This window comes from Marmota marmota, unplaced genomic scaffold (genome assembly GCF_001458135.2).
Source record: "Marmota marmota marmota unplaced genomic scaffold, marMar, whole genome shotgun sequence".
In the NCBI taxonomy this organism is placed as follows: Eukaryota; Metazoa; Chordata; class Mammalia; order Rodentia; family Sciuridae; genus Marmota; species Marmota marmota.
In genome coordinates, this window is record NW_026000164.1 from 11,382,032 (window position 1) to 11,406,161 (window position 24,130).

The following is a 24,130-nucleotide window of genomic DNA, read 5'->3' on the forward strand; positions in this document are numbered from 1 at the left end:
GCTGGTATGGTTGGAGAGCCTCTCAGGTGGAGATGTTTGAACTGACATCTTATTAACAGGAAGATGTCACGTAGATACACAAATTTGGGGAATAGTATTGCAGGTCGGGGAAGAGCAAATGCACAAACCTGTCCTTGAGCCAACCCCAGCCTGGCTGACTACCTGACTAGGAGACTATTAGAATAAACCCTTTAAAATCAGAGAAATGCTGGCCTATTGGACAGAAGGGAGAGTGAGAGGCAGTAATAAGATCAATGCAGCACCATTTAAAACATGATAATGAATTTGTGATGAGATCTGTGTCATCTATGATTTTATATTTTAAGAACAGGATAGATAGTAATCCACAATGAATAAGGTAGAGGAATCACTAGATTAAAACATAAAAAAAATTACATACAAATTATAACCTTCTTAAATATTTTAAATTGGACATAATTACATTGTTTTGAGAGTATGCTGTTCTAAGCCAGGCACAGTGGCATACATCTGTAATACCGGGGCTCAGGAGGCTGAGGCCCAGTGGTTAAATGCCCCCGAGTTCAATCCCCAGTACCAAAACAAAATAATATATTGTTCTAAACCTACTTAAGTCATAGCCTTCTGGGGAAGTTTTAGCTTATTACAAAAGGTTCTACTTATTTTTAAGGAAAAATATCTCAGAAAGGAAATAATTTTTATACATTAAAAACAAGCTACTGGAGGGCTGGGGTTGTGGCTCAGTGGTAGAGCACTCGCCTAGCATGTGCAAGGCCCTGGGTTCGATCCTCAGCACCACATAAAAATAAATAAACAAAATAAAGGTATTGTGTACAACTACAAAATAAATATTTAAAAAAAAAAAACAAGCTACTGGGGTTGGAATTGTGACTCAGTGGTAGAACACTTGCCTAGCGTGTGTGAGGCAATGGGTTTGATTCTCAGAACTGCATATATATAAAACAAAGGTCCATTGACAACTAAAATAAATAAATAAGAATGAATAAAATGAGCTACCATCGTGTCTTTCTTCACCTTTTGGCCTCTGTGCCTGGTGATAATGGTGTGGATGCTGACAGTGCCTCATGGGAAGAGAGATATGAGGTCAAGGTAAGGGTAAGTGGGAAGGCTCAGCAGTTACACTTTAGCAGGAAGAAGCAGAAGAGAATAAAAAAAATCTAAGACCGTATTGCCCCTTCTTTTCAGCTTCTGCAGGAATGGAGCTTTCTTTGGATTTGCTTTATGCATATTTTATATTCTGCTTTACAAAATGTATTTTATTGTCAATGGCCCTCCCAAAAGATGAACCATCCTCATGCTTTAACTTGAAGAACTCTGGAATATGGGATTGCTGCATGTTTCCAAACCCAGGCAGCTGCCTGTCACTCTGCATGGCAGGGCTATGGGGAAATAGCAGTCTCCTGTCTTCCTTCAGTGGAGCAGGTGTGCCTGAGGTTAAGTCAGTTCTATTTTTATACTTTAAGGACATCTTGAGCTCTAAACTGAATGGAAAATTCAACAAACATCTCCAACCATCTTCCACGGTACCTGAATGGAGAGCAAAAGATAATGATCTACGACTGCTGCTGACAAATGGAAGAATAATTAAGTATGTACAATAGATCAGGTATCAAACAGATAATTTTCGTTGGATTCCCTTTGTTCTTGCGCTGCCGTGTCCATACTGCTGGTGTTGACTATAGTATGGGGAAAGTGTCTCAGTTCTCTGCTCTGTAAATGAAGTGGGAGGGAATACATAGTCTTGCATTATTTCTGATTTGTTTTTTCCCAATGATACAGAGATGAGAGACAGCCCTTCGCAGATCAGAGTCTCTACACAGCAGATAGTGAAAATGAAGAGGATAAGAGAAGGACAAAGAAGACCATTATGAAGACAGAAGAGAGTTCAAGAATAGACAGGATAGAAAGCGAAGAATCTCGAAAACCACTTAACAGTACGTTTGCTGTAATAGTCATTTTAAAGTTCTCTTTATTCGTATAACAATTGATAAAGAAACTTACTAGTGTTAAAATTCTTAAGTTCGTAATAGGATTGAAAGTGTGTTCCTCATACTGTTCTGAAAAATCAGAAGTATGTCTGAATAGGGAAATGCTGAATGTGAATACCAATGAGGTATAGTGGCCAGGGATGTATCAGTGAGAGGGTTCGTGGGGGTAAGTGAGACCCATGTCTAGTCAGTTTTTAAAGTCACATGAAAGCTCATATGTTTTATGGATCTTTACATATATAGTTTTAGCATGCATATATGATTGGCTGACCTGAAGCTACTTGGAATCCTTGTTCTGTAGTTTTATTTTATTGCCTCTTGATAGGAAGGCCTCTACTAGGTTGTTAATCAATTATCATCAAATAAAATAGCATTATCAGATGCCAAAGTAATACATCCTTCTCCTTCAGATCTTTTTTTCTTGAATAAAGTCAATTTCTCAACATCTGTCAAGATTTCCATATGCCCTTCTATTTTAAAAAGTAGTTAAAAAAATTTGCAGTATTTTAGTACTTGATAAGTAAATGTTCTGGATAATGAGTATTACTTAATGCATGTTGAATATTTCAGATCCTGCTAATTCCATGTAAATTTGGTATATATACAGTTGTTGACTTTGCCTTTGTTCACATGCCAGTGAAAAGGCAGCTGATCAACAGGAATGGAAGAAATGGTGCTGTGTGACAGTGCCTCATGGGAGAAACAGACAGTAGGAAAGCCCTGTTTATAATAAGCTCGTTAAATTCACGTCTGTGGGAATGCATTTTAGGGTTTGGAGATTTATCTTTTTGTTTTCTGTTGAGAGAATTAATGCAAAAGGAGAAGTAAAGGTTTCTTAACAGCTTACTTTAGTTTTGAAGGTTGTTTTCTAGAAAGAAATGTAGTTAATTCACTCAAGTAAGGAATATAAATATAATCATCTTCAACAAATACCAGACATTTTAAGAAATACCTCAGTCTGTATCTTGGTTAATTATGGAGAAAGATGGGAGAGATGAGGAGAAAATTAAAGTAGAGAAAAAGTAGGCTAGGGCAGGAAAGACCAAGTGGTATTGTGAAGCAAGGTAGACTTTAGAAACTACCTGCCACCTTGTTCATAAAGTTCTAATGCTTTTTTTTTTTTCTTCCATCCTTTGTCTTCTTCATCAGGGTTTTTTACAAGTGTGAAATCAGAACTCAGGAATAGATCATCAGAATATTCTGATATTTCTGATTCAGAAGACTCTGGAGCTGATTGCACTGCACTGGTATGCTTGAAACCCTGTGACTTCCATCATTTGATGAGAGATAAGCATCCATGGATCTTCACCTAGGAGGAAGTCAAATAATAGCCCATCCCAAAGCTTGTCTGTCTGACCTGTGCAATACAGGGTCTTCCTATAGTTATTTTATACACACATATTCTGTGACTATCCAGCTTTTGTCCAGTTTTGAAAAGGGTAGACGACTTCCCTGCCTATATTATTCTTGGATTGATTGTATTTTTCACAAATATATTTTATATTTTATTATTACTTAAAATCGATATAGTGTGTTTTTAAATTTAGGTTGTATGTTACCATAGTTACTGGAGATTTCACTTTTTTTCATATAAAACATTGAAGTAATTCTATGGTAATTAAGATTCTAAAAAAAAAAAAGATTCTAACTTTCTCTGGATGGATGAAGTCTTTTTTGATTAGTTTGTACAACCTTGATCAATTTCTTAGATAACTTTGTTTCCATTTAATTATTTATGATCTCAGAAAATTAATTTTACCACTGAAGAGTCCGAAAGTTCAGGCGATGAAAAGAAACAAGAAATAACATCAAATTTTAAGGAGGAATCTAATGGGATGAGGAACTTCCTACAAAAGAGTCAGAAGCCATCTAGAAGTGAAATTCCAATTAAAAGGTGGGCTTGCTGATGGTAGTATTTGTTTTACATTGTGATATAAACGCAATGAAGACTTTTTTTTATTTAAAGTTTTTTTTAACTTATATATTTCATCAGAAAACATATTCTTTTCTCTTTGGATGACCTTCTCCTTAGGGAATGTCCTACCTCGACAAGCACAGAGGAAGAAGCTATTCAGGGCATGCTGTCTATGGCCGGGTTGCGCTATTCCACGTGTTTACAAAGGCAGATGCAAAGCACAGACTGCAGTGGTGAGAAGAACTCTCTCCAGGATCCTAACAGCTGCCACAGCAGTAACCATGAAGTTAGGCAGTTGTATCGCTATGATAAACCAGTAGAATATGGTAAGAAACATAAATTATTACATCTCTGAAAATATATGATCCCCAGTTTAATAGCTCTATAATCCTAGTTTAGGTTAGAGATTATATGAATAAAGACTATTTGTTACACATCTTTAGTTTGACATGGTGTTAAGAAAATTCACTAAAAAAATATATAGCACTGACAGACAAATCACGTAATATGTGAGCATAAGAACACAAAATATGAATGACCCAGGTCTGAGAATTGCTTTCACTGGCACAGCTTTGCCGTTGCTCTTGCAAGACTGGAGTTTCCTTTTCACCACTGTTAGGTTGACCAGTTGGAAGGAATGTTTTGGTCTCTTAAATGGTCTGCTTAACTAAAACAGTCAACCTTTTTTTTCCTTTTATGAGAGGGAAAACAAGTTTTGAACTGTTTCTAATTGAGGATATTCTTTCTCCTCCTCGAAAAGGAAGAATTAGGAAAGAGTAGACTCAATGGCATGTCAGTGATGCCACCTAGTGTTTTCTTCTCTGTGCCTCCAGAGAAAAATTTTGTTTGCCAAAAAGTCTGAGAAGGATTTGGGAGAACACAGTACTGCATTAAGATTGAATGCCAGTGGTGTTCAGTTCCACATAAGTAAGAGTCAGCCATGGACCAGGAGCTTGATATTCATTTCATTTATGGGATAGGTAATATTGATCCCATTTTACAGAGAAAGGAAATAAGATTTATTGAAGTTACTTGTTTGTGTGTGGTATTGGGAATTGAACTCAGGGGTGCTCTACCACTTATTTTAAGATAGGGTCTTACAAAGTTGCCCAGGCTGGCCTTGAACTATTGCCTCAACCTCCCAAGTAACTGGTATTGGGCTGTGGATATAGCTCAGTGGTGGAGCACTTGTCTAACACGCACGAGGCCCTGGGTTTTATCCCCAGTCCTGACAAAACAAAAAGTAAATGTAAAACAGACTAAATCTGGAATTACAGGCATGCACCACTGCACCTGCCTTGGTGAACTTATTTTAACTTGCTCATACTTTACATATACATAGATAGTTCAAATTATAATAGCTCTGAATAATAGCTAAGTATTATCTGATCCCAAAGTCATTGAAGGTTAAATAGCTTGCCTAAAGTTTATTTGGTAATGGAAAAACTCATATTTAAATCTGGGTTTGTCTGTCCTTCCACTGCTCCATTTTTGTCTTCTTATAATCTGATTGGTTCTTTAAAAAGAAAGCTCTTTTTATGGAAATAACTACTAAGTTCAAGCAAACATGTGCCTTTAATTCTGTATGGGAAAACATGCCATTTTTAGAGAGTATATTACATTTGGTTTTACGTCAACAATATGTGGCCATAGGTGTTCTAGCATCTGACATAAAACCTGTCATATAAAGAGTCTTTGAGAGAACTGAAAAAAGTAGTAACAAGTTTGGTTGTAAGCTGATAACTTTTGTTTTTGTTTTGAGAGGGAAAAAGTGTAGCGAAAGTGAAGGTATATGAATAAATGTCTAAAGAATTAACAAAATGGTAAGCTAATTTTGTTCTTTAAAATCAAGTTTGTACAAAGATAATTCAATTAAAACTTCTCCCTAGGATACCATGTCAAGACTGAAGATCAAGACTTGAGGACTTCTTCCTGGGTTAAACAATTTGATAGAACTTCCAGATTTAATCCTCAGGTATATTTCAAAGTTGAAACATTAAAAGGAGATTTAAAATCATCATTATTTTGATTTCTTTTCTAAAACTGTAACTGGTTATTAACTACTACCTCTAGGAAGCCAAATGTTACATGCACATTTGAACAACTGTCCATTTTTAGAGATTCTGCTGTGATGCCTGATGCTTCAAGGCTTAAAGACAGAATGTGATATGTGATATGGAAAAGAGTAACTTTTTCAAGAAAGAGTTAAAACCGTTGGCAGCAAACACCTGTAAGGTTTTATCTAATTAGAGTGAAAAATGAGGAAAAGAGCATCTCTTTTTCATCTCTGATATTGTCTCTTAAACATTTTGATACTAAATTTCTTTCAGGATTTGATGAAAGTTACAGATTATCTTTCCCCAAAAAATATTTAATTGACTTTTGCTTACATTTGCTAAATGATGCATGCTGCCATCACCAAATTGCCATTGACTACAAATTAAAAACCTCTGCTCTAAGACAGAAACTAGATGTTTTAGGATCTCAGCATATTTGTGCTTATACCATATAGAATGAACCCCAAACAGCATTAAAAGAAACAAACAAACAACAACAACAAAAAAAAAACCCAAACTAAACCTACAGTAACACCAAACAAAGAACATGATAAGACCTTTTGCTGCAAGCCTTAGAAAATGGCAGCCAGAGAAAGAATCAGTGTTATCATGCAGTGGAGTGGGGCCCCTAAAACTCCCCAACCCCAAGCATACTTAAGAAGGAAAGTAAATCAAGCAAATGCAGAAATACTGTCATTTCTCTCTTGTTTTAAAAAAACACTTTGAGGGGGAGTGGTGAGAGGAGGGGAGCTGAGTAGGCAGTTTAAGAAAAAGCAAAAGAAGACTCTCATGAATAAAGATTAGTGTTATACTGATAGACCTCAGCAGGACTGGAAGTGTCTTCCAGAGCCTTGGGTTGAGTTGGAGGTGTGAACTTAAACTATCCGAGGAGGAGATGTATGTGTGTGCACAGAAAAGGCAGTAAGACTCTGCCTCCATGAATTCAATATTTTTGATATCTGAGTAGTGGAATTATGGGTGGTTTTCTTTTCTTGGCTTGGCTTATCTGGATTTTCTAAATTTTATTACTTTTGCAATAAGAAAAAGTTTTTTTGTGGCAATGTTTTTTTGTGGTGCTGGGCCTTGCACATGCAAGGCAAGTGCTATACCCCAAGTTTTTTTTTTTTTGTTGTTGTTGTTGTTTAAAAAAAAAACAAAACAAAAAACAAGGCTTTGTGCAATCTAGTTCTTTGAGCAGACGGATATGCTCCAGAGTCAAAGGTCAAGTAAGAAATTTCTTACCGGTTACAATTCACTTTTTCAGTATGTGATTTTGTAGTGGATTTTGTAGTGGCTGGGTATACAGTTTGTTACTTACTAACATCAGAGGGATTTAGAATTAAAAATAAGCTATTAAAAAATTAAAGTAAGCTATTATTTAAATCTGGCTTTTGTGTTTTGTATTGTCTTTGAAAATAAATGAAGAAGCAGAGGGCATATGATTAGCAAGATCACAGTAGAGCAAATCAAATTTCTTTTGTCTATAATCTAGAGAGATATTATAATGGCATCTCAAATTATAGGATTATGGTCTAGAATATTTGTTAGACTAATTTACAGCAATTCTGTATTTAATACTACTTTTGAAACTTATTTGATCAATGCAGAGTCAGATCAAATGTTTTTCACATTTCTTTCATACACATGCATGCATAATTAAAGCTAGTTTCTGAAACATCACACTGCAGGGTACTCTTCATGGCCAGTCTGTTCCTTTCTCCAGCTGGTCATGACCTTCTTAGTTAATTTCAAGACTCATTAGTTAGTAGTGTCTACCTGCTTGAAGGTTAACTCAATAGTCTTGAGAGACTGAAAGAGGAATTATAGTCAAATAAATAACAGGCTTGGGGTTCTGGAATTAGGGATTTTTCTAGCAAACAAATACAGTGTAGATGAACCTTACAGAAGTTAAAGTCCTTTTTTTTTTTTGTGGTACTGGGTATTGAACTCAGGCACTCAAAGTTTTTAAGTTCCAAAAATATAGCACATTACATCATGAGAGTTTTGTGGAAGCTGTGATGTGCTAAGGAAATGGTTGGGTCTCTGTGTCCCATCTTGTATCCCCCATGGCTCATGGAATGGCAGCAGACACCTCTGTTATCCCTCCCTCCCTCCTCCCCCTCTTCTTGACTTAGTTATGATGCAACTTCAAGACCTGGATTCTTCTGAACTATTAGATTTATTATGGATGAGATGACCATCATGAAGGGTGGTCATCTTTAGTTAATACATTAAGAAAACTAAAATTTAGTAGTTTGTTTCTTCTCTCTCTTAACTTTGCTAATGTAGAGTTTGAATACCTCACTTATCATAAACCCTAAAAATTCAGCTTTGTTTCCTTTTTTTTTCAGGACCTAAGCAGAAGCCAGAAATGCATCAAAAAGGAAGGTTCATCAGAAACCAGTCAGAAGGTGCAAAGTAGGAATTATATGGAGAGCAGTGGCTCAGGTCTTCAGAATGGAAAGTACATGCAGAATTCCATCTTGCTTTCAGGGGCATGCCAGATGAGTAATGGCAGCCTAAGCCCAGAAAGGCCAGTTGGTGAAACTTCCTTTTCAGTGCCCCTTCACCCCACCAAGAGACCTGCATCAAATCCACCACCTATCAGCAACCAGGCAACAAAAGGTAAATTTTAAATATTTGCAGATTAAGTATATTTCTGACTGTGTTTGGCAGTAATGGCATCATTACTTCATTCAAGATGCTCACTATCTCATGAATTTTGACAGCTCTGTAATAGTATGCTCAAGCTACTGTGGGAACAAAGAAGGAAGTTACCTGGCCAACCCTGAGGATCAGGAGGAGGCAGATCCTAAAAGTAGATGATAAGGAGTTAACCAAGCTGAATTGGGGAATAGATAGAATAGACAGAAAGGAAGGCTGAGGAGAGAGCATGACCTAAGGTACCCAAGGAAGAACAGTTTGTGAGGTTTCGGTGAAATTGCAGTACATTTTGTAGCTGAAAACCATAGTTTGTTTAGAAAGAGGTTAGTCTTTACCCCAGCATGATGAGGGGGAAGAGTTTTAAACAGTGTAAGTCCATGGACTGGAGTCGTGGCTGAGTGGTAAAGCACTTGCATAGCACGCATGAGCCACTGGGTTCCATCCCCGACATCACATTAAAAAAAAAAACAGTTGAAGTCCAAAAGTGTGGCTTGGTGTAGTCAAATGCCTAATGGGCTTGCTTACTGTAAAATTCTCTTTAAGTCTTTCTGTGCTGTCTGGTGAGTATGCTTTTCATTGTTGTTGCTGTTTTATAGGTAAACGTCCTAAAAAAGGAATGGCAACAGCCAAACAACGTCTTGGAAAGATCCTTAAGTTGAACAGAAATGGCCATGCACGTTTCTTTGTGTGACAGAGCCACTGTTGCAGCCACTCTTCACTTTGGAGACCAGTCTTGGGGTGCAGAAGCCTGGAGCTTCCACCACCCCCTGCCTGGAACATTTGCGTGTACAGTAAGAACACTGCCGGAAGAACGGAATGAACCTGATGCTGCATTTTCACTGTGCCACACCCACTCAGCAATAACCCTTTGGACCTGGTGGGGGAGAGGAAGAAGGAGGGTAGAACCTTAAAAAGAGACCTCGAACTGGAAAGGGTCTCTTGTCAGGGCTTGAATTTCATTTTGTTGTTGGTAGTGTCTTGATTTATTTTCAGTAGTAGGGTAAAGAATTATCAATAATTTATTTAACAGATTTTTTTAAAGTTAACAGCTTTTAAATTCTTTCTTTTTTAAAGCTATTTATTTGGAAGATTTCTGGAGAAATATCTCACTAATTTAGATTTAAGAATGTGAAGGTTTTTAAATTATTTTTGATAGTGTGTGTGTTACATGTGGGAAAGAGCCACGGTAACAGTAACTAGTCTGGACTCTTAAATTTGATATTCAGGTTAAAGTCTTAAACAGGGATTTGATGCATTAATTATTTTAAATTAAGATGTATATGAAAATCATTTTATTTTATATATTTCATGTGTTTTTTATAAGCTATTAGCTTCGCTTTTGCTAACATTCAAGGTGCATACTGTTATCCAGGTTGATTCCCTTATACCCCACCTTCCCTCTGCACCCCCCTGTCATTTTGTGATGACTCTTCAAGACTCTTCTCTTTGCAGGGAAATACTTCCATAGCCAATGTGTAAGAACTTCATAAAAGATCCCTCATTTCTCATTTCCTTTGACATTGTGGTTTTCTTCTAAATATAAAGAACTAGGCTTCTTATGTTTTCATTTCTGCTGATGATATCTGGGTCCCAAAGAGAACAGCTTTAATATCTTTTTCCTACTTGTGCGGAAAGTATTATTAGTTTGGTTAAATAGTCATGTTTGTATTTTTTCCAAATACATTTGTAACTACAGAGGGCCTTCTTCCTACTGTCAGTGTTGAAGGACAGGGCCAGTGCCTGCTGCAAGGTTATATCTCATGATGCTTTTATTCTTTACACCTAATTTGTTGAAAAGTATGAATTGATGTAGGATATACAAATCTGCATAATAAGCCGTAATATAATAGGATTATACTATATTAAGTTGTATAGATGCAAGCATGTTGGAGTAGATTGTGTGTGTGTGTGTGTGTGTGTGTGTGTGTGTATGTATGTATGTGTGTTTGTGTTTACTTTTTCTTAACCTTGTGCATAATTATTTCATATATGGATTTGGAGTAAAATGGGTGCTTCTTTTTGCAGTTTCTTCCATATATCTTAACTTGACCACTGTATACTTAGGTTAACTATCTGGTTGAACTTTAAGGTAATCATTTATCTCCTTTATGTACAATTTTTACTAAATATTAGTTTTCAGTTGCTGATCAGAGTTTCTGGTTTCCCTTCCCCACCCTCACCCCCATCCATGGTATAAAAATAAATGATTGCTAGGGGTGAAGTGGAACTATTCCTAAGTCTGACAGTATAGCATTTTACAAATTTCTACAAAGACAATATAGGCAAATAGGCTGGAATTTATTTTTATGGAGAAAAAATATGGCCATACTATGGATTTGTCTTTTTTTTTTTTTTTTTATAAGCAAGGTAGCAGGACTTTTCCTTCTGTATTAAGTATCACTAAGTTATTAAGAAAAAAAACTATACCATTATCTTTCATGGTTGCATTCAAATGTGTATTTCCAAAGAGAGATATTTCTTACTCTGTCTCCATTCCAGTATTTCATGAGATAACTATGAAATAACTTCTGAGTTAGCCTTTTTGGTCCAGAGTGTCTGGGCCAGAGTCTGAATCTTATCTGGATGTCCAGGAAAATAATTTTTATGGAAATCCTTAAAATTTGTAAACAACCTACTTAAAACCCTGTCTGTAGTATACCTAACTAGTGGAGAGATGGCTGTAGTCAACCATTGGCTGGTCATCATATATCAAGATGCAAAAATCTGGGTTTGATTGATTCTCTCACCTTCCTCCACAGTATATTTCTATATACTTGTGTGTCTTGGTTTTTTGTAGACCCTGTTTTGATGTTATAGTATACATATTTTTATTTTGGTTTAAGAAATAGGACTATAATTTCTTTTTCCAGTTACATCATAATCTGGATTTTTTTCTTTATAATTTTCACAACTTATTTTTAATTACTTTTTTCTTTAGCCGTAAAAATTGAGAAAAAACATAATTTATTTTTAAGAAAAAAATCGTGGCCACTATCCACCCTGTGTCCTTAGATCAATAAACACTAATTCTGAGTAGCAAATATGTGGAATTTTTAAGTGAAAGTACTGTGGATTTGTTTTTGGCAGTTTTAGCTCACTAACTGGCTAAGTTCCAAAACTTTCATCAAGGTCATATAACCACTATAAGAGAGTACATGTATCTTTTTTTCTGAATTGGTAAAAATTCAGCTACCCATCCAGGGACTTTTCTAATCAAACCTCTTATAAAGTTACTGCTATGATGCATTCCTTTATCTCTTGGAACTGACTGAACTTTGAGGTAATGACTGCCGGTTTCTGGGCTCAACAGTAACATAAGTAACCTTTAGTGTTTAAGTTAGTTTTGTTTATGATCAGTATACCACAGTTTAGACAGGAAGACAGCATTTAGTTAGTTGTAAGCAAATACAAATATGTAAAATCAAGAATTAATGATTTAATGTATGCAACTTAACAGTGGTAGTAATTTTTCTATATTGATAGTAATTTTCCTATATTGATTCTTAACTTGGGATCCACTGTACTGTAATTCACATCATCACACAATATTATGCTCCCCAGTACTGACGAGTGATGTAAATAATACAAAGCTGGCAGTTTATAGTAATCCAGTGTCTTAGGAATACATTTGAATTTCATAAGTATCAGTTCATTTCTGAAGCATACAAAATTGAACATTCAGACTGAAATCATAAACTCAGAGAGGAAACAAGCTCATCTTTATCACTAGTTAAATACTTAACTTGAACGTTCTATTTTTAACAACCCCAATTATTGCCTTTTCATTGTACTCTACTGTATGTATTCATATGGGATCAGCAGGTATTTATCAAACATTTACTGTGTGCCTCGCACTATTTAGTATGGTAGGGTAATATCAAGTTGCAGTTGTAGTCTTTGCCCAAGAAATTGTCTTCTCCAGGAACTTAGCAGTACTGTTTTCACTTTTAGGCAAACTTCAGCAAAAGAGGGCTCCTTCATTTAAAAAAAAAAAAAAAAAAGTAGCTTATCTCTATTAGTTTCAATTGAGATATCCCACTGTAGAAGTAAAATCGACCTGAGTTCTTTAAGAAACATTTCAAAAGTTAGTTAATAATGTTGGTAACATAAAGATGTGAAATGATGTGGAAGAAAGCAAAAGGTCCTGAGTTTTGGTCTAAGTTCTGCTTCTGATGTGTCAGCTCTTGACCTTAAATAAGTCACTTAGCCTTTCTAGTCTTAGTTGTCTTATTTGTAAATTTGGATGAAAATGCTTATTATAATAATTACTGAAGAAAAACATTCCTTAATCTATTAATACTTCATATTTACAGAGAATTGATCATTATTTAAGTTACAACTCGTAATGAATGCATCTTTATATACATTTTTAAATGAAAACTGTTGTTTCTTATCAAATATATGCTATTTAAAAAAATCCGAAGATTCTCTAACAAGGTGCTGAATTACAGTTAGATCCTGTGCTTGAAGTGAAATAAAAAGAGGTGAGCTAGTTTATGGATAGGAAAGTGAGAGAGTTTATTCTCAAGTTCATGAAGATGATGTAAAATGATTAAAAGATACCTTTAGATTTTAGTACTGCTTTCCAGATTTGGCATGCTTTTGAGGTACTGGAGAAAAATGGAATAAGTTATGGAATTAAAATTATTTAGCAACTACCCTTGGGACTGGTAGAAAGACGGAACTCCTCAGACAGCTGTAGGTTGGGTGACAGTTGCCTGGGTAAACAAAGAAATCTTTGGAATAGTGCAGGAAAGGAGACTGACTATGTCTTCTACAGAAAATAATCTGCTTGTTTCAAAAGATGCTCTCTAAAGTGGTAAGGCTACTTCGGAGAGTTGATGGGAATGATTGCATGGCCCAGTATGCTACTGCTAGAAGTAACTGTTACAACAAATAAGCATTTTTAGTTTTTGCGTGGAAGAGACAAGGGCTTTCATAATATAAACATCTTTCAGAAATTCATCTTTCTCATTAAATATTGACCTAATTTCTCCTTATATACAGAAAAGCTCTTGCCTAGTATGTGCAAGGCCCTTGGTTAGATCCCCTGCACTTCAAGAGAGAGAAGCGAAGTCTCCCTAGTCCTTTCCTGATGTCCTACACCTTCATCCAAAGTGATCTTGAGGGTGAGCGTCATGTATCTTTAGCCTAGGAAAGCCAGTGAAAAAAGAAGACAAATGTACACCTGATAGGGCAGTGATTTGCTTGGGGACACAGGGTGAATCTGCTTGGGATCTATAGAATAAAACCTTGCTTCCTAAAACAGCTCCTGTTCTGTGACACTGCAGCCTCTGCTTGCCTTGCCGTAGATGATGTTCGTATGCTTGAGGTCAGATGGAAAGGAAGGGGAGAAATTACTATACTTATTACTAAATTGCTGTTGAGTGTAATGTCAACTTAGTACTATAGCCTTACTAAAAACCCTCAGTGAGCATGCCATAAGTCAAAGAAATACTTGATATTACATAAACAGTTTTAAGATCATCCAGAACAAATGCATATTTCCAAAGCAGTTAACTTATTGTGATGGACTGGTTTTATTCCTCTGTAGAAATTTTTCCTTCTTTAGTTGGGAGGAGAAAATAATACTGAGTTGAGAGACCCTTAGATTCTCCCTCTTGCCTTTGGTGCCCCTTCTTGTGTCTTAAGACTTTGTCTTAACAAGTGCAACATTACATTTTTATTACAATCTTTTTAAAACTGTATTCAATGATTCTTCCAACAAGTTTATCTGCTCTGCACTATTTCACTAATATACCCTGGCTACCACGTAGCCCTTGACCTCCAAGTAGTTTACCTATGCAAAACCCATGACCTTCTGAATTCACTTTTCTTTATTTCAGAAAGCACTCATAAACAGAACTTCCTTTAAAAAACAAAAACAAAAACAAAAAAACAAAAAACTTATTTTCAACCAGTTTTATTTTGGCCATTTCTTTTCCAAAATATAAGCTATTTCCCCCTAAGGTTTTTCACCAAAACAATGGTCATTAAGTGCTAGGATATATAATATTTTGCAGTAATAAAATAACCCAGGCATACTCTTATATTTATTTGGTGGATTTTGGTTGGTAAAAATTACCAGCACTAAATGTAATATATAATGAGGAGTTGATTCCTTGCCTAGAATCGTTTCTTCCCTCTAAGATTCAAAAGTAACGTTTTATTTTTTACAAAGCATACATATAACTTCCACACTATAGTCAGGGACCTGAGGTGTAACTTAACTAAGTGAACCCCAAGGTTATTTTATCTTGTAAAAGAAACCTAAACCAAACTAAGGGCCTTACAGTTTATGGTTAGACTGAATCAAAAGCTACAGCCTCAGTTTTTCCACAAACAGCTTCTGGCTGCAAAGCAAGTCGTGCAGTTATTAGGCATGGAGTAGCACCGATCAGGAAACGCACGAGCATCTTTGCAGACTGTATTTCCTTCGGAAAAGACTTTTCTACTTTTAATATAAATTAAGCCATAACAGTTTCATGCTGTGGAAAGAGGGTGAAAAGGTTCATTTTAAGAGATTATATAGTATGAATTTTCACATTTACTGTGAAATGTCTAACTTTTCCAGTGCTTCAGCAAGTTTTCTTTTGGGGGGATGTTGGAGGGTGGTGATGGGGAGGGTAGTATTGGTTTTGGGGGTTTTAACTCTGTGAAATTTGAAAAGGGGACAGTTGTTGGCTATGGTACTTACTAGTTTTGTAGTAATGTTTTGCTAGCCTGACTGACTTTCCTTACTGGTTTTTATGTCTGCGGTCCCAGGTGACCGTTACCCTTCTTGTTTCGAGTGTCTGCGGAGTAGTGTCTTGTCTATGTGTGTAGGCAGCCAGTGTGTGTGCACATGTGTGTCCTTGGAATACAGAAGCACACTGTGTGACAGTGAAACGGGGTGTGGCTGGGGAGTGGGATGCGGAAGCTTTAAGAGCATTTTTTTTCGATTCATAACAGTATTTCCCATCTTTTGCCTGCAGGCAGGGAAAGTGTACAGTATTTATTTTGTTTCTGTTTTACTCTGAATTTGTAAGTCTTTAAGTAGCTTACATTGATTATTATAGGGGAAGCAGTGACTTGTTTAAAGTTGTATTTGGTATTCTTACTTTCCAATTTCTGTATTTTAAAATATTAAAATTAAAATTGTATTACTTCTGTTTTGATTTTTTAGCACTCAGTGTATTTTTTGCTCATTTTGTTTGAAAGTATAAATTTCAAAAGTTGTGTAAAATATGTCTCTGAAAGAAAAAAAATCCAAATTCTATATCCAATTATGACTTTCTGTTCCCTTTTTCTTATTGAAATCTCAGGAAATTATTTAAGAATGTGAAAAACTGTTCCTTACTTTCTCTGAAAATTTAAATGCGAAAAATAATGTGTTTTATTATTTTAGTAGATGTTTTTCTGGAGAAGTGTGATGGCTGAAAGAGAAGGATGATCGGCAAGATGAGGCTGAGATGCAGACATGGGTGTGGGTGTTTATGGATGAACACTTCTGAGCACTCATTGTCCCAAACCTGGGTACCTGTAGTGTACCATGCACTGCTCTAGCACTTGTGAGCATAACAAGCCCAAGCCTTGTGTGAAATGGAAATGGCAAAGGATAACCAGGAGCCATGGTGGCCTGGCTGTCTCACAAAGGGGAGAGGGTAAGTGTAGGTGCAATGAGGAGGATGAATTCAGTTTTGGATCTAAGGCCTGAGAGAGATCAGGGATGGTATGAGTGGGGATAAGCTCTAACCTTGCAGGGAGCGAGAGGAGCCATGGGCTTAGGGGGAAGGGATGCTGGGGCAGCACTTCACGGGCAGCAGGTAAGCCTTGGATGAAGACAGTTAGTGGGTAGCAGAAGCACCAGAGACTGTGGCTCCCCTTCTCCCTACTACCAAAAAATAGTGATGCCAGAGCATGGTAGCTGCTGTCTTTGTCGTCATACCAAAAGCAGTCTGTGCTGCCTCTTTCTTGACTGACCTGCTTTTATACAACTAGTGGGAGACTAAACTGAGCAAATCTGTTCTTTTGAGAAATTCCACATGTACTATTTTAGGTCTGTGGGATGTTTACCCTTCTTGTTTACCTTTGAGTCATTAGCACCCCCTCTCATTTAGACTCTTAGCCTGGTTTTGTGTTTCCATCAGTGGGGCTAAGAAATACCTTGTTGTGGGCTGTGCGTGTTAACACCCTCTTGTTTTAGAGTAGAAAGAATCCTGTGCTTTGCTTCAGACAGGGTGTGGACTAGAACCCTCATTCTCTTATTCCACTGGAGTTCTTGCTAGATACAAAAAATACTTGTGTTCTTCCTTTGTGGCCCAGTGAAGTCAGCACTACTGCTAGGTGAAACTAAGGTGCAGAGAGGGTAAGTAACATGTCCAGGTTCTTCTACTAAGTAAAACAAATTTTAGTTGGAAGTCTGTTCAGTTCTAATGGCCTTACTATTTTATCTGAATTGTTTTTCTCTAATTATTTTTTTAGCTATATACTTTTAAGCATTAAGGGGGAATAGCTGGTCCTTGACTGTATCCTAAACATTTCTTTGTAGACTCCACCCATTTTGGATTAAAATATTTTTCTTGTGGAAGTTTTTTGTCACTTGACACTATGGAGTCTGTGCTTCCCCAGGAGCTGGTCATACTGGGGAACACCAGTTCTTTTCTAGAACTGAGCTCATTTTCTGATGGAGAATGTAGGCTATAAATGGGTGACAGATGGGCTCCACCGTCACAGTACATGAACCAAATGTAGATTTCTGAAGTTCAGAACTAGAGGATGAGCAGAAGCCATGCCCAGTGCCCCCACCACCACTACACCTGGCCTGGCCCTGAGGACCATCATGGCAGCTCCTCCTCCCCTGCCTTCCCATACTGAAGCCAGTTTTTGCCCCTGAGCTCTTACGTGGGAGGAGAAGGAATACCTGCAGCCCCTCACACTGAAGCTCCCCCTCCCAGAGCCTTGCCATCCACACCAACTTCAAGTACTTCTGGGCTCCCATTGTCCCCGCCTCCTTCATTCAGGCTTGTTCCACTCTCTGTCCCCACAATACTTTCACACTTTTTAAAGTGCTGAGTCTGGAAATTTGTAAATTCATGTTCCTTCCGTGCTAGAGTTCGAAAAAAAAAAAAAAAAAAAAAAAAAAAAGTCCGAATAGTAATGTGTAAATTCCAAAAAATATTTTTTAAGACAAATTTTACCAGGGACAGAAGATTCATGGTAACAATAAGAAACCCTGTTTGACCCTCTCCTTTGCTCTTGTTCTAGAAGCTGCCCTACTGCTGTGTTTTTCAAACTTAGTACCACACTACCATCCTTTCACCTATCATGCAGGACCCACCACTGGACTCCACTTCCCAGACACTTGGCAGGACCTCCAGCAATTTCAGTTTTCTTGTCCAACTCCTGATCTCTGCAGATTTTGCTCTTCCCTGTTTGGACCAGTTGTAGCCTCAACCTCTTCTCTGCACCCTTCCACACACCCCTGGGCATCAACTAGACAGCTTCTGTCAGGGCAGGGAAGGGGGCCTCTGACTGCCAAGTTCCTACGTATCCCCGTGGCATCTACACTGAACTGTGTGTGCTCTTATGGTGTACTTTGGGTTACCCCCAAGACCTCCCAGGTCTTGTATGCCAGGCACTGCTCACTTCCCTGTCTTGAACACTGGCAGCAAGGTGGGGGCAAGCAGGACTTGTTTGGGACGAGCCCTGGGCTCTTATGGGACTCCTCATTCTCACCTGTTAGGCTCCATAGGCTAAGAGCATAGGACGAAGCCCAGTTAAATGGGCTAAATCCTGGCTCTGCCACTTACTAACTGGTCTCGGGGCACTTGCTATGCCTCAGTTTACTCTTTTGTGACATACTTCTCTTCATCACTAAATTGTGGAGGGGATTAAATAAATGAAGACAAGCTGAGCACCAGGACCTTGCCTGGCATAAGCAGACACTAACTGTTAGCCATCAGAACAACCTCCTTGGCCTTCTGAGTCAGTAGTGCTATATACAGTGCCATGGAGTTCGACCAGGTGCCACCTGCTCTACTGACCAGAGTCACTGCCATGAGTGAATGAGATTAGCCTACAAGCAGGGCATACACAAAAATGAGGAGAGGACAGAATCCTACTGGAGTAGGAAGGCTAAGCCCAAATACAAGTCATGGAAATGTGCAGAAATTTCAGGATATGGGCTAGGGTGCTGAAACATGTTTCAGTTTCTAGAATAACGCACCACATGTTGTTAAGAATTAATGGTTCCCTCTGGCAGGGAAGGGAGCAGGATAGAGGAGATCATTAAGGTGCAGACTTTCACCCTAGAGTTGCTTTTTATAAATTCAAATATTATGGCAACTTGTAATTTAAAAAGCAAGTGTGCTCTATGGGTTGTAGGTCCCAGCCCCAAGACACACCAGAAACACTATGATACCTGTGCATGTGCAGTCCCTGAGGAATCCAGCTTTCCTACCCCCACCTGGGCAGCCTGGCAGGATGGGAACACTCAGACTGACCATGGGACAGAGGTGATCACAGAGAGCCTCACTGAGCACCCCTTCCCGCCCCCACTGCTGTGTGTGCTTCCGCTGCTGCACTTCTCACTGTTACTTTTCAACTGTTTGTCCTACCAGCCTGATTTTAGGGCTAGGACTCCTGTGGATCATCAGCACCTCTCACAGATTTGGTACAGATCTTACTAAAAATATCAAACACATGAATAAACAGTACCGCGTTATCCTGACCTCCATCCCCTCCCCTACCCCCCAAAATGGTTTCTGTTGATTGTCACCACCAACCACAGCCTCATTCCAACTGTCATTGAAGCTCTTAGGCCATCACCAAACTCCTTAATATGGTACATCAACCAGAGAGGGATTTAGCTGTCAGGGATAGAAAACCCAAAGCACAGTTGCCTTAAAGATAGAAGGCTAAAATTGCCAAGGACTCGGATCCATTTATTTTGCTGGCCTGTCATCCTCAATATATGGCATCCACCTCATGACCCAAGATGGCTTCTTGGATCTTCCAGCCAGCAATGGGAGGAAGGTGAACTACAATCACTTCATGATTTTTTTCTTGGTACTGAGGTTTGAACCCACAGTCTTGTGCATGCTGAACATGTGTTGTACCACTGAGTAAACTCCCAATAACTAGCCCCAAGTTATTTATTTGGGAGGAGTTACTGGGTATTGAGCCCAGGGGTGGTTTACCGTTGAACTACACCACAGCCTATTTATTTATTCAATTTATAGCAGGGATTGAACCCAGGGGTGCTTAACCACTGGGCCACATCCCCAGCCCTTTTAATGTTTTATTTTGAGACAGGATCTCACTAAATCGCTTAGAGCCTCACTAAGTTGCTAAAGCTGACTTTGAACTTGTGATCCTCCTGCCTCAGCCTCAGCCTCCTGAGTTGCAGAGCTTACAGCGGTATGCCAGCATGCATGACCTTGTTATTCTTTTTCTGAGTCTCTAATCTTTTCTTATTACATCTAAATAACCATGAGGGCAGGGACCAAAAACACCTTACTCTTAATATTTGTCACTACAGTATCAACTCCCTTCCCTGAAGCTTCACTGGGCAGTGGTTTATCTGGGTTTAAGATGGCTGTCTCACAACCATGACTCAGTCACCCTTTGGCAGGTGCTTCCTATTGCTTCTCTAGGGCACCACATATTTACATCAGATCTCTAGTTTTTCATGACACCACCATGCTCTGGAGATAGTTCCACCACCCCCCATACTGACCTCAGCAGACTGGTGAGTGGGAAAGGCTGTGGGCCCTTAGTGCTCATTATTTAGCTTCCTATGTGCCTCACCCACCCAGAGCTAAGCACATCAATGGGCATTACCAAAGGCTTGGATATTGAAGAGATTTATGAAAAAAATGTTTAATTTGTCCATTCAATACTATTATTCCTCACAGTCCAAGGGAAAAGAAATATTTTTCAGGACTGTAACCTGGGTTTGCTTCTGTTTCAGGACCCACTTTCCCTAAGAAGGGATTTCTTGTTAGCCCGCTATCTGTGGGGGTCCCTTGGAAAACGAACCCTCAAGCTCTGTAATTTCCAAGAGTTTAATAAAAGGACTATTTACAACAAAATACAGGGAAAGCAAAAAGGGATGGTGAAGCATCCTGAGGCTGGCAGCAAGAAGGAGCTATTGCCTCTCCTGAAGGGCCAAGGAAGGGAGAAGCTACTAGCATAGGAGCCATGGACTCTGACACAGTGAATAACCAGCCACCCAAGGAGAGCCAGAGGAATAAGTTCCTACTGCTTTTGCTGTCCGCACTCCTCCCAGGGCCTCGAGTTGGTGGGTCCCTCTTGGAGATGGACAACTCACAGAGGTCAGCCCTAGGGTACAGAGCAGGATGGAGAGCAGAGAGTGGACCTGTAGGAGCAAATGGAAACTGCCTAGCATAAATTCTTTTCAAAATCTTCACACTCATCTTGAGAAAATCAGCTCTTTTTGTAGAGAAGAACCAATGGCACCCTGAGGTACAGCTTTCAATAGCAGGCAATAACTGCCAGCAGCAGTTCTCCCAGAGTCCAAGCTATTCAGTCAAGAATAGCAATTTTTGTGCACCTACCTGTAATCCCAATGACTCAGGAGGCTGAGGCAGGAGGATTTCAAATTTGAGGACAGCCTCAACAACTTAGCAGGGCTCTGTCTCAAAATAAAGAAGTCCTGGGGATGTAGTTCATAACAATTCTGTGGGGCGGGCACTAAGGTGGACTTTGTCCAATCTGTGGGGGGAAAAGAAGTATTTTATGCTCCAAAATCTTGCGTCTTCTCAGCTCTTCTTACCACTGTGAGGCCAAGATGTAGCTAGCTCTTCTCTTCTTTGATTTTTGAGGGTAACTACTTGTACGAGTTTGCTCAGGCTGCTATAACAGTGTTGTTAGGGCTTCAAGAATAGGAATTTATTCTGGGGGCCAAAAGTCTGAAATCAAGTTCTCAGAAGGGTTGGTTCCTTCTGCATGGCCTTGAGAGAAAGATCTATTTCATACCTTTCTCCTTGGTTGGTAGGTGGCTGTCTTCTGCTTGTTACTTCACATCATCTTTCCTCTGTACATGTCTGTGTCCAAATTTCTTTTTTAAAAAATTACTTTGATAATATTTATTTAAAATATGAAAGAAAAAGCAAACCCCTTAAAATTTATCTTGAAACTTCTGCAATAGTTAACAACCTATCGAAGTCTTTTAATTCATTTAGAATATAAATCTGTGTTAACTGTCTATAAAAAGGTTAGTGAATGCAGGCTCAATGCCAGATTTCCTCTTTGGGCCCACACTAATTACCTCATTTTATTGCCTATTTAAAGACTCTGTCTCCAAATCCAGTTACATTTTGAGGCACCAGGGGCGAGGATTTTCTTACTGTCACATTATCAGTATAGATTCCCTTGACCACAATAGAGTTGACGAGGGCATGAAAGATGCCATCTGCCTTTCAGAGCCATCAGCCTGCCCACTACCCTTAGAAAGATCACTTTCCGGGCTGGGGATGTGGCTCAAGCAGTAACGCGCTTGCCTGGCATGCGCGGGGCACTGGGTTCGATCCTCAACACCACATAATATAAAATAAAGATGTTGTGTCCACCGAAAAACTGAAAAAAAAAAAAAAATATATATATATATATATATATATATATATTNTTTTTTTTTTAAAAAAAAAAAAAAAAAAAAAAAAAAAATATATATATATATATATATATATATATATATTTTTTTTTTTTTTCTTTTTCTTTTTAAAAAACAAAGATCACTTTCCCTTAGGCCAAGATGGAATTGGGGGCAAGGTTTCTAGCCTACTCCTGTCCAGAGCAAATCCCCAGGGACTGATATGGGTTCAGCATGGATGATGAGATTTGGATGACCCTTGTTTTCTCTGTTTCTTCCTCAAATATTTACTGAGTACTGAACTAGGTGGTCCCTGGGGAGGTCAATGGGAACAAGGCAGGGTCTCTTCTGTAAGAATGGAGGAATTGAGAAATATGCTAGAGGCACTGCAACAGTACCAAAGCCTGGCCCCAAGATGCACAGCTCTCTGGGCCTTGCATGGAGCCCTTCTCAACATGGATGTCCACTCTCCCCTGTGTGGTTTTCTCCACTTGTCAGTGATGTTCCTGTGACTGGAACCAAAAGCCGGCCATGGACTTTCGGCTCTTCTTTGGGTCCCTTTTACCCTTCTATATGCCCATCTGTGAACCTTGCTTCTAAGGCCTGAATCAAAATTTTCATCAGAGAACTGCCCCTAGCCTCTGTAGTCACTTTTCCCAGAGAAGGAACAAAGAGCCAGAAGGGCTGGGACTTTATTCCCCCCCTCTGCCCACCTACCTTCAGGCATTAGCCAATACTGGATGTAGACTGGGGGCAGGGCCTGCTGGTAAAATGTGGCCTCACATTCAAAATCAAAAGCAATGACTAGGGGTGTAGTTCAGTGGTAGGAGGCATGAGTGAGGCTCTGGGTTTGATCCCCAGCTCCCAGCAAAACACACACACAAACATCAAAAATACACCTACCAGACGCTTTATGGCTGAATTCTAGATTCTTAAGCACCCTGACACACAGGTCAAAGTAGAGAAGGACCTGTCTCAAAGATATTTGTGGATGCGGCTTTTGCATAATAGAGTGCATCATAATTTGATACACAGAAAACCTACACAACTGTACCAGCTTGGAAAAGAAAGGATAGGGACAGTTCCAGAGTGAAAAGTCTTGTTGGCCCTCAATCTTTTGAGGACAGGAAGCAGATTGAGAAAATTACTCATGGCCAATATGAGCCATTTCTTGTAGGAAAGGATGACTTTAAGGGCAGAAGCAAGAGCTCCTCAGAAAAATGGAGAAACTTGATGTTTTAGTTGACCTTTTTGCTGCCATGATCAAAAGACCTGATAAGAACTATTTTAGAGGAGGAAAAGTGTATTTGGGAGCTCATGGTTTAGAGGTGTCAGTCAGTCCATAGAAGGCAGGTTCTATTCCTTGGGGCTCAAGGTGAGGCAGAACATCATGGCAGAAGGGTGTGGCAGAGGAAAGAGGCTCAGGACATCACATCATGAAATATAAAGCAAGCTCCACTCTTCAGGGACAAAATATAGACCTCAAAGGCACACCCTCGAATCCCACCTTCCCCAGCCACACCCCACCTGCCTTTAGTTATCACCCAGTTAATTCCATCAGGGGATTGGGATAAGGCTCTCATAACCCTATTGTTTCACCTCTAAATCTTCTTGCATTGTCTCACACAGGAGCTTTTGGGGGACACTACATATCTGAACCACAACACCTTGATAAATGTTTGACATTGAGGTTATTCTCTTGGAAGTGACTAGACACTCGAAGTAAGCTCAGCCTAGACTACCAAATGATGAGAGCCACACAGAGCATACTCTGAAGGAAAAGCACCCATCATGGATATTCTCATCCCTGCTTAGTTGCCTGCTGAATGCAGCCGCAGGAGTGACTTGTGCTGCATGGGCCATGCAGAGCAGAAAAACTACCAAGCTGAGCCCCGTCAACTCACAGAATCAT

At 38.9% G+C, this 24,130-nt stretch overlaps 2 protein-coding genes across 2 annotated transcripts in view; both read left to right on the forward strand.

Moving 5' to 3' along the window:
* Positions 1-15,781, forward strand: part of Kdm7a (lysine demethylase 7A) — a 51,739-nt gene extending 35,958 nt beyond the window's left edge. Inside the window, exons 13-20 of the mRNA XM_015493887.2 lie at positions 1,464-1,588; positions 1,780-1,934; positions 3,138-3,235; positions 3,734-3,882; positions 4,021-4,229; positions 5,793-5,878; positions 8,312-8,585; positions 9,221-15,781. Coding sequence (XP_015349373.1) covers positions 1,464-1,588; positions 1,780-1,934; positions 3,138-3,235; positions 3,734-3,882; positions 4,021-4,229; positions 5,793-5,878; positions 8,312-8,585; positions 9,221-9,315 — 1,191 coding nt within the window. The 3' untranslated portion in view covers positions 9,316-15,781. The remainder of the gene's footprint in view (positions 1-1,463; positions 1,589-1,779; positions 1,935-3,137; positions 3,236-3,733; positions 3,883-4,020; positions 4,230-5,792; positions 5,879-8,311; positions 8,586-9,220) is intronic.
* A 600-nt stretch (positions 15,782-16,381) lies between these two features.
* Parp12 (poly(ADP-ribose) polymerase family member 12) overlaps positions 16,382-24,130 on the forward strand; it is a 52,619-nt gene continuing 44,870 nt past the window's right edge. The window contains exon 1 of the mRNA XM_015493888.2: positions 16,382-16,429. Within this exon, the coding sequence (XP_015349374.1) occupies positions 16,382-16,429 (48 nt within the window). The remainder of the gene's footprint in view (positions 16,430-24,130) is intronic.